Genomic DNA, 11,365 nt, shown 5'->3' on the forward strand with positions numbered 1-11,365 from the left:
TAATGTCACAGGTGACAATAGTGGTGCACCATTGATGTGATTGTCATGAGCAATCGAATAAAATATTGACAACAGTTGTATCAATATGTGGACTTCAGTGAGGTGTTCGGCAAGGTTTCTCAAAGCAGATTAATTTTTAATTAACATGACATAGAATAGAGGTAGAACCTGGAAGTGTGCCACAAAGATCGTTGCTGGGTCCACGGCTTTTCGTAATTTGCACAAATGATTTGGATTTGAACTTAGCAGGTTTGATGAGTAAGTTTGCAGATGGCATCAAAATTGGAGGTGGAGAGGGAAGATACTTACTTCAGAGTACAACGGGATCATGATCAGACGAGACAATGGGAGGAGGAAGTGTAGATGGAGTTTAATTTTGATAAATGTGTGGTGCTGCATTTAGGAAAGGCAAATCAGGGCCCGAGTCAAACATTTCATCGTCAGGTCCTGTGGTGAGTTGCTGAATAAAGACACATTGAAATTCAGATTCATATCTTCTTCAAAGTAGCCTCACAAGTATATTCGATAGTGAAAAAGACGTTTGGTACGCTTGCCTTTATTTGTAAGAGCTTTGATGATAGGTGTTGGGAGGCTAAGTTACGGTTTTAGAGGGCATTGGTTAGACCATTATTGCAATACTGCATTTAATTCTTGTCGAACTGCTATCGGAAGGAATTTGTGAAGCTTTAGAAAATTCAGATGATATTAACACGGTTGTTACCAGAGTTGGAGGGTAGTGCTATATAGAGAGACGCTAATTACATGGGGCGATTTTTCCTGGAGAGTTACAGGCTAAGTAGTGACCTTACCAAGGTATGTGAGATCAACAAGGGCATGAATAGGGTAAATAAACAAGATTGTTCCTCTGGAGTAGGAGAAGGAAATGATTGAAAAGGGACATCGGGTCAACTTTTTTAGGTAGAGGGTGGTGCGTGTATAGAATGAGTTGCCAGAGGAAGCAATGCAAGCTAATGTAATTACAACAAATAAAATACGTTTGATTAATTATATTAATTGGAAGCGTTTATTGAGACATGGGCAAAACATAGGAAAATTCAACCTGTCTTGACATTTAAAATCAAAGAATGAACATGAAGCGGGTTTGGTCAGAAACTTATGCTCTCCAAAGCTAAACAAGACCCAGGGACCAATGTTTATACATATACTTCAACTGAGAACCCTGAAACAGTAAAGAGAAACATAGAATAATTAATTTCCTCGTTTCATTGTAAAGTTTGCTTAGCATGCGAAACAGAAAACATCTAATTGGCTGCTAATATTGACTGCATGTTTAGTTGAATTCCATTCAATAAGTTTGCACAAGAGACATTCGTATATGGGTTAGAATTTCTCTCTCTCTTTCACTCTCTTTGTTTTTTTGTCTCACACATATGCACATACACACACAATAAAACAAGCTCACAAACGCAAAAACATATATACTGAATAAATAGCCAATAAGGAATATTTGCAATATTATATGAATTACTAAACGGAATGCAGAGAGATGATAAGCAGTTTTTAATATTGCTCCATTCACTGGAAATTAGTTACATGGTTTCCAGAATGATAAACATGTATTGCACTTGGAGTAGTATGCTAATAATGACAAGCGGCTCGATTAGCTCATTTCATTAATTTGCATTGAAGCGTGATGCCAACAGAAATACTTCAATTCTCACCAAGGTGAATTTGTAGGAATACTTCTCAACAGTTGAGGAAAAGTGAAATTCATATTTTAGCCACCACCATCATTCATAAGGTCTATGACGACTTTTACTTACTTAGGCAATCTATTCAAGTCTAAAATAATTAGGAGCCGATTGTGCTTTCGACTGAATATGTAAGAACATACATTTGATTCACTAATAATTGCAAACTATTGTGTGAATTTCATTAGCTGAAAAAACTGCAGAACTTAAAGGTAGGAAACATATAATTTGCGAGGACCTTCATTGTTAACAAAATAATTATAATTTCTTAAAATACTTGGAGATTCGAACAGTTTTTTTTGGGGTAGCATTAGATAAAAGAAAATCAGCGTAGTCATTTCCGAATCTTGGTTCCATTCATTGTGGTCATCGAGAATTTGTATTTTGCCACATACTGCAATATTTAAGTTCAAAGAGAATGAAAAAGAACTCATATATTTGAAATTGAGCACTGTCTGCAAATCAACATGGATGAAGCTCAAAAGTATCAGATGGCAAGTGGAGGAAAATGATTAACATGGCGTTCATGTATATTCTAGTTAGTGTAAACACTTCTCTTCTTTAGAGGAAGATATATAATTTATGAGATAACCCACTGAGACATGAGCAAACAAAATGACACAAAACCAATCTTTCAGGAAATAGCTATTCAGATTGACTATGACATATAGAGCCAGCCAGAAATAAATAACCTTAAACCAAACAAGACAATTCTTAAATAATGCAATGTATAAAGCCAATGGATTATGGCAGAAATAATAAGATCGCAGCTTTTTATATTTTATTGCAGGTTTAGAGAATTGCGAAACAAAGCTTAAAGAAGCAGGTGAGTCAAACATGAATCATAGTTGCACTGACATTTTGTGAAACACATTCTACCAAGTTAATAGTATCGCAATAATTTGCAATACGTCTTTATAAAATTTCCTTCCATCTTCTGCAATATTTCTGTTAACTGCAGATGCTCTTATTAGTAATTCATAGACTACATGTTGTATTATTGCCAATTAAGTATGGAAAACCTCTATTTCCTGAGCAGAAGATCAACTGAGAAAAAAAGACTTAGGTAATTATGGTTGCTGTGTATGTATAGCGACAGTTTTGGTAGAGATCCATAATATTCAGGTCTTAATAGCTAGCATGTTATTTCTTTCTAACGAATGATATCTCCAAAATAGACTTACTTCCTATGACAAAATAAGGGTACACCATATGTATGGTTAATGCATGTAACATTTTTGAAATTGTGCAAGAGATAACATATCAGATTTTTCAAAAAGAAACAAATACATTCATTATTGTGACCGCTTCATTTCAGTGAGAGCAGCGCATGAATAAAACGATTCTTAATCTGCACAGACGTTAACTATGTCATTGCACAGACAATGCGGTTCTTCCAATTAGCTATTTAAAACATTCCCACGAAGGAAATTACTTTTGCATTTTCTTGGATTTTGTAAAAGAAAAACAAATGGTCCAACAGAGACGTTATACATCAAATTTATTTAGGCTATTGCGTACTGCATCACATTTACTGGATTCTGGGTAATCCAAGATGGAGGACGGGAAAACGTTCTGCTTGGAACAGCTGCTCCTTTTTTGTGCTATGTTAGGTGCTGGAGGTGATTTACTTGAATTCCATGAGCAGCAATTAATGCTTTTTATGCTTTTGCATTGTTTTAAAATTTTGAAAAAAATGTCAAAACAACAATAGTTTTAAAAGGGAGAAGAACAGACAAAGGAAGCACATGGTGAGGTTAGTGCAGGAGAGAGAGAGAAAAAGAAAGAAAGAAAGAAACTGACATTGCCTTCACTGTTTGAATTAATGTATCACTGAACATCAGAGTGCGTCTGGGAAAATTAACAAACAGTGAAATTCAAACTGATTTTGAAGGAACTGTTGGGCGAAGTCCGCAACACAGAATCAGATTGGTTGATTGTTTTAAGTGGGCTACAAAAAGTCTGCAGTCGTGATTAGTGTGGGTTCTTTCCTGATTATATGATTTTGGAGTAATGTCTCTTGATTAAGCTTAAAATATAAGCCATAACTATTAATTTAACCTGGGGAGTGTGTGTAGAGAAATAAGACGGTTATATTTTCTGTGGGTGTAGATAGTGAAGGAGAAAAAATGGCCTTCAGTGGAGTGATACGTGCTTCTTATCATGATGTGGGAGTTTAAAGAGAGATTAAAGGTTACTGCGGATTATATCTGCCATAAATGCTGTTGGGTGCGAATCTTATCAGATCGAGTGGATCAGTTGGAGAGACAGTTAGAAACAATGAGGAATTTGCAAAAACAACAGTATGTGATTATGGCAGTTATAGCAAATGGGGAAGTCTCAGACACAGTCACATACATGGGTTAACTCCATGAAAGGTAAGAGATGTAGGCAGCTAGTACAGGAGTCTTTTGGAGATATATCCATTTCAAACAGTGATGCTGTTTTGGAAAATGAAGCGGGTGATTGATTCTCAGGGGAGCGTAGCACGAACAGCCAAGTTTCTGGTATTGATACTGGCTCTAATGCAGCGAGGGGTACGTCGGGTTTCAAGATATCAGTTGTGTTAGGTGATTCCCTAGACCGAGGTACTCACAGACGTTTCTGTGGCCAGCAGCAAAAAGAAAAATGGTGTGTTACTTTCCTGGTGCAAGGATCAAGGATGTCTCAGAGAGGGTGCAGGATGTTCTCACGGTGTGGGGGGGGGGGGGGGGGGGGGGGGGTGAGTGCAGGAAGAAGTCATTGTCCACATTGTGACAAATGACATAGGAAGGGGACAGGTTAAGGTTCCGAAGGGAAAATCAGAGAGTTAAGCAGGAATTTAAAAATGAGTTCCTCGAGAGTAGTAATATCTGGAATACTCCCGGTGCTATGAGCTAGTGAGGGCAGGAATAGGAGGATAGAGCAGATGAATGCATGGTTGAGGAGCTAGTGTATGGGAGAAGGATTCACATTTTTGGATCATTGCAATCTTTTTTGGGGTAAAAGTGACCTGTACAAGAAGGACGGATGGAACCTAAATTGTAAGAGGACTAATATACTGGCAGGGAAATTTGTTAAAGCTGCTCAGGAGCGTTCAAAGGTGTGTGTGTGTGTGTGTCGGGTGGGGGGGGGGGGTGTAGGACTCAGAGAGATAATGAGGAAACAAGTCACTATGAGACTGGTACAATTGTGAACAAAAGCAAGTCAAACAGTCAGAGTAGGCAGGGACAAGTTAGGATTAATAAATTAAACTGCATTTATTTCAACGCAAGGAGCCTAACTGGGAAGGCAGATGAACTCAAGGCATGGTTACGAACATGGGACTGGGATATCATAGCAATGACAGAAACATGCCTCAGTGATGGGCAGGACTGTCAGCAAAAAGGAGGCAAGATATGCAGGGGACTGGCGTGCTTGATAAGGGATTGCATTACAGCTGTGCTGAGGGAGGATTTTCCTGGAAATACATCCAAGGAAGTTATTTGGGTGTAACTGAGAAATAAGAAAGGGATGATCACCTTATTGGGATTGTATTATAGACCTCCTAATGGTCAGAGGGAAAGTGACAAACAAACTTGTAAAGAGATCTCAGCTGTTTTTAAGAATAATAGTGTGGTTATGGTAGTGGATTTCAACTTTCCAAACATAGACGGGGTACTACCATTTAGATGGAGAGGAATTTGTTCGGTGTGTGCGAGAAAATTTTCTGATTCAGTGGGTGGATGTACCTACTAGAGAGGGTGAAAAACTTGACCTACTCTTGGGAAATAAGGCAGGGCTAATGACTGAGGTACCAGTGGGGAGCACTTTGGGGCCAGCGGCCATAATTCTATTAGATTTAAAATAGTGGTGGAAAAGGATAGAACAGATTTGAAAGTTGAAGTTCAAAATTGGAGAAAGGTAAATTTTGACAGTGTTAAACAAAAGCAAGGTTGGAGGATTTGAGCTATACAACCAGACTGAACAGGCTGGGGCTGTTTTCCCTGGAGCGTTGGTGGCTGCTGGCTGACCTTAAAGAAGTTTTCAAAATCATGAGGGGCATTGATAGTGTAAATAGACAAGGTAGTTTCTCTGGGCTTGTGCAGTCCTGTTTGTAAGAGAAATCCATAAGAAAAACAAAATATCAATCGCTCAATGAACAAGCTTCTTTCAATATCAGTCTTAATTCACCTGGCCTCAAATATCTTGCTTCGCCTTTGTCGCCACTTACCAGCTATCTTCATCATGCCACCTGTTTTTATTCTCTACAAAGAGAAATTTCACTCAGGTTCCCATGCTACATTTATTTAACATCTGGCAGAGCTAGAAAATCTTCCAGTTAAAAAATTAAATTGCACCTGTCCTATTTCCTCTGTAGAACAAACTCCACAGCCTCAAATATCATGTCTTCAATTCAATTCCTCAGCGTATGTCCAGGCAATGATTGCTACTATTTATATGTTCATTGACAATTTGCACATAGAATAATGATGAATCACTGTCTTGGTCAAAATACTTTCGGAAGTCTTCATGAACTGCCTAAAGTATGTTTACAACGCATCAACTCGTTATCAACTAGTTACTAAAGTGGCTCCCATATCTCGTGTCTCTCAGCTTGTGTGTCTAATTAAAAATAAATGTCCAATTGAGTTTTACTTCCACCCTTGAAAAGACGCAACACCAATAAAACTCATGAAGTTCACGAGCCTCCAATTTATTTCTGCCAGGTGATTGGCATCTCAAATTTCAACATTAACACAACTTATTACCGATACATAGTAGCAGCCCTGCATTACGTTACTGAAGCTCCTTTTAAAGATCGTTAAAAATAGGTGATTAATACGGACGACGCCAGTGGTAGAGGAGGCTTCCGCGGTGGCTTCGGCTCTGGTGGCCGTGGGCGGGGCCGAGGCCGCGGGCGGGGACGTGGCAGAGGTCGTGGTGCTCATGGTGGAAAGGCTGAAAATAAGGAGTGGGTGCCCGTAACTAAACTTGGCCGTTTGGTAAAAGATATGAAAATCAGAAGTCTGGAGGAAATTTATCTCTTCTCCCTTCCTATCAAGGAGTCTGAAATAATTGACTTCTTCCTGGGATCAGCCTTGAAGGACGAGGTTCTCAAGATCATGCCCGTACAGAAGGAAACCCGTGCTGGTCAACGCACAAGATTTAAGACTTTTGTTGCAATTGGTGACTATAATGGACATGTTGGATTGGGTGTCAAATGCTCGAAGGAAGTGGCCACTGCAAATCGTGGAGCTATCATTCTGACCAAGCTGTCAATCATTCCTGTACGGAGGGGTTACTGGGGTAACAAAATTGGAAAACCCCACACTGTACCATGCAAGGTGACTGGGCGTTGTGGTTCAGTCTTGGTGCGTCTGATCCCTGCTCCATGTGGTATCGGTATTGTCTCAGCTCCAGTCCCCAAGAAACTACTCCAGATGGCTGGTATTGACGATTGCTACACCTCTGCCAGAGGCTGTACGGCCACACTGGGCAACTTTGCTAAAGCAACATTTGATGCCATCTCAAAGACCTACAGCTATCTGACCCAGGACTTGTGGAAGGAGACTGTGTTTACCAAAGCCCGGTACCAGGAATTCACTGATCATCTGGCCAAGACCCACACCTGTGTGTCTGTTCAAAGGTCCCAGTCAGCTGTTGCTCCAGCAACATAAAGCATTTATGCAAACAATGAAATAAAAATCTGTTGCATAAAAAAAAGAATGCTACCATATTGAATATTCATGTCCGAGCCACAGATCATCCTAAGTATGAATATCTCTAGTTCACCATCTTGAAACTCCTTCCTCGCAGCAACAATGAGATCACTTAGTGCTAAGCACAAAAACAATTCAAGAAGGCAGCTCACCAATAAATTTCCAGTGCCAAATAACAATGTTTATCTATTAAATGACGTTGCTATATTAGAAACGCACGCAAGAAGACAGCCAAGGAACTCACCAAAATGCTTAAATGCACGCTAAAATCGATTTTCATGCTTTCTTCTGGAAGCAAGTGTCTTTTGCAAAAGACACGGTGCTTGCACCAAATCTCCATGCAGAAATAACTGCATGCACTCTCTCTTAGGAACTTATTCTGATGAAATAACCGTGAATGCAATAATCCGAGTAACTAATCATTGTTTCCATGAACATAACTTCTGCAATTTTGAAATTGTCATGAAAAAGCCAGAGAAACACGTCGGCATATCGAATAACACACCAATTTTGTTTTTATTTTTAACAATTGAGCAACCTCATGCAATAAGTTCACCACCATTGTTATTTATTTCCTAAATTGCATTGTCTACGAACCAAAATGCAATTTATTGTACAGACACTTTTAAAGCAGCTGCATATGCTTTGAAGTTTGAGGTTTGCAAGTTTACCCACACAGCTATTAATCACACCAGATATGCATCAATCATTTTGAAGCATAGGGAAATAGTAAAATAGCAAAAATAGGAATATCAGTTAATTTTCCAAGGATTGTGAGTGGGCAAACCAACATAAATTCACTATATTGAACTTGGAGTGAAAATGAGGAACTCAGAGTTGTAACATAAAACCCAACCTGTTAAAATTCAGCTGAGGTCAGGCAAAATAAACAATAGTTATAAACACAAGAATCCACTGACAGGATATTACTGAAAATGCTCATAAAATGGGCAATCTTCCTACATGCAGGTAAATCTACATACCATTTCAGAAGTAAAGACCAACAACAACAAAGGCAATCACGTGTCTGAAGAAATGCAGACAAAGATGAAAATGTTTTCAGTTAATGTTCATTTCCAAAAAGGCTTTGAGGGGAGATTTGAAGAACTTGCAGGATGATTTAGGATTAAATTCAATATTGTTCTTACTTTGGGGAATATTGTTTAGATGTTATTGGTGAATAACTTACTTAAAACATTACTTCTCATATATTTTGTTACAATATTTGTTATCACAAATCTGTGCTACAAACAGCTTGAGAATCTATTGGGAAATGACATCAATTGAATGTTCACAATTAGTGAAAGAACTCGAGGGCAATCCAGGGTGAAATGCATCAGCGACTTAATGCGTACTACAGAGAGAGGAAAGAAGTGCTGAAGCCCTTAAGATAACAGCACAACATGGAGACTGGACTATGTAATTGAAAGCTCACTCCATTAACCAGTGTGCAACTAAATCCCAAGATAATGGCACAAAACAAAGGGCTGACAACAACCTTATTGAAAATCCTTATATAAATGTAATCGAACTTCAGAGGGGCATTAGCAAACTATGTAGAGTAAAGCAGTATATCGATCACAAATAAAAAGAATTGCTTTCACAATGTTACTCAAGAAATTAATTGCAATGTGGCTACATTGAGATTCCCAATCATTTGTAAATGCTGGCAAAAACAAGTAAAATAAATTTGTCCCAGTTTCCACCTTGCACAAATAAGACGACCTGTGAGCTCAGTGGCAGGAGAACATTTCTGTTTCAACTTTTATGATCAGAATTCTTCACATTGTTCTCAAGGATGTTTTAATTTGTGACGCAAGAACTTATTTTATATATAAATCAGGATAATATGACCTCACAGATACTGACTATTAAAATATTGCAAATATATGTTCTGAGAATTCAAACTGAAAACCCTGAGATACACACATTTACTTCTCTTTGCGTTTGGACGTGGATATGCAGATTTATTTTCCAATTTAGCTAATACCTTGAACGAATGATATATATGGGACTGAATTATTCGCTTCGACCTCAATATTACATTCTTTAATTGAATAATTGCGGTTTCATGTATTTAAATGTGTTGCTGCTTAGGATAGCTGATATGTAATTCATCTTCTCTTCATTTCTTAATACTCCAGAACCTAATCTCGCAATCATGAGACCATTGTTTTTAGGCCATTCATTAAACTGATATTTGTTTATGTTATGTTAGATATGGAATGATTAACGTCGATATAGTTGAAATTTAGGTGCCATTTGGGGGCTTATCACAATATGTATGGAGATACAGCTTCACATTATGAAAGAGTTCACAGTCAATCGGATAACTCAAAGCAAGAGGCTGGCAAATTAACACAAGTAGCAACAATTTATTTCTTCAAAGGGCAGTGAAAATGTAACAGTTTATTGCATAGATATGCTGATGCTGGGTCGTTAAAAGTACTCTATGCTAGATAATTATAGTTTATTCATTAAAGAAAATGAAGCACATGTGGAAGAGTCAAGGAAGTGGAATTTAAGGTGATCATTTCAGTGATGATTTCCTTTGATAGTGGATTAGATAAAACTGCCAACTTTGGTCCCAATGATTGATAGTGTTGTTCCATATGCCTTATGTATCTTGGGGTGATTTAACTTGCTTTGCAGTGCAATAATTTCAAAACGGGCTCGACATGTTAATACATCTGGTGGTCGTGAAACTATGTCTTGCAGAAGCATTTTTTCGTTTGAAAATTTGCAAAGTCAACCAACAAATAAGCAGCCCACTGGCTCGGCCGTTAGCACTGCTGCCTCACTGCACCAAGGTCCCAACTCCGATTCTAACCTCGGGCGACTCTCTATGTGGAATTTGCACATTCTTCCCGTGTCTGTGTGGGTTTCCTCCCACTGTCCAAAGATGTGCCGGTTAGGTGAATTGGCCATGCTAAATTGTCCAGAGTGTTAGGTGCATTAGTCAGAGGGAAATGGGTCTGGGTGAGTTCCTCTTTGGAGTGTCGGTGTGGACTTGCTGGGATGAAGGGCCTGTTTCCACATTGTAGGGAATCTAATATAAAAAATGCTCATGTCTTATCATTTTGAAAATAATTTAGTACTTGGCGCCAGTCACTAAGTTGTTTCAAATCTCTTTTCCAAAGAAATTACACATGAAAATTATTGTGTCCAACGATATTATATCAACACCAAGAACACGATGACCTCGATTATTAGTATAGAGGCACATAACATTAGAACATAGAAAAATACAGCGCAGTACAGGCCCATCGGCCCTCGATGTTGCGCCGACCGAAGCCTACCTAACCTACACTAGCCCAATAACCTCCATATGCTTATCCAACGCCCGCTTAAATTACCATAAAGAGGGAGAGTCCACCACTGCTACTGGCAGGGCATTCCATGAACTCACAACCCGCTGAGTAAAGAATCTACCCCTAACATCTGTCCTATACCAACCTCCCCTTAATTTAAAGCTGTGTCCCCTAGTAACAGCTGACTCCATTTGCGGAAAAAGGTTCTCACTGTCAACTCTATCTAAACCCCTAATCATCTTGTACACCTCTATCAAATCTCCCCTAAACCTTCTTTTCTCCAATGAGAACAGCCCCAAGTGCCTCAGCCTTTCCTCATACGATCTTCCTACCATGCCAGGCAACATCCTGGTAAACCTGCTCTGCACCCGTTCCAATGCCTCCACATCCTTCCTATAGTATGGCGACCAAAACTGCACACAATACTCCAGATGAGGCCGCACCAGAGTCTTATACAACTGCAACATGACCTCAGGACTCCGGAACTCAATTCCTCTACCAATAAAGCCCAGTACACCATATGCCTTCTTCAAGCACTATTACCTGGGTGGCAACTTTCAGAGATCTGTGTACATGGACACCAAGATCCCTCTGCTCATCCACACTACCAAGTAGCCTACCATTAGCCCAGTAATCCATCTTCTTGTTACGCCTACCAAAG

The 11,365-nt window shown here is 39.0% G+C and overlaps 1 protein-coding gene across 1 annotated transcript; it reads left to right on the forward strand.

The window, feature by feature from the left end:
* Positions 1–762: 762 nt before the first annotated feature.
* On the forward strand, positions 763–7,400 carry LOC132832557 (small ribosomal subunit protein uS5-like). Its single transcript, XM_060850648.1, has 2 exons — positions 763–813; positions 6,506–7,400. Exons 1-2 carry the CDS (start codon positions 763–765, stop codon positions 7,349–7,351), a joined length of 897 nt encoding a protein of 298 aa, XP_060706631.1. The 3' UTR covers positions 7,352–7,400.
* The last annotated feature ends 3,965 nt before the right edge of the window (positions 7,401–11,365 follow it).

This window comes from Hemiscyllium ocellatum, chromosome 35, assembly GCF_020745735.1.
Source record: "Hemiscyllium ocellatum isolate sHemOce1 chromosome 35, sHemOce1.pat.X.cur, whole genome shotgun sequence".
Taxonomy (NCBI): Eukaryota; Metazoa; Chordata; class Chondrichthyes; order Orectolobiformes; family Hemiscylliidae; genus Hemiscyllium; species Hemiscyllium ocellatum.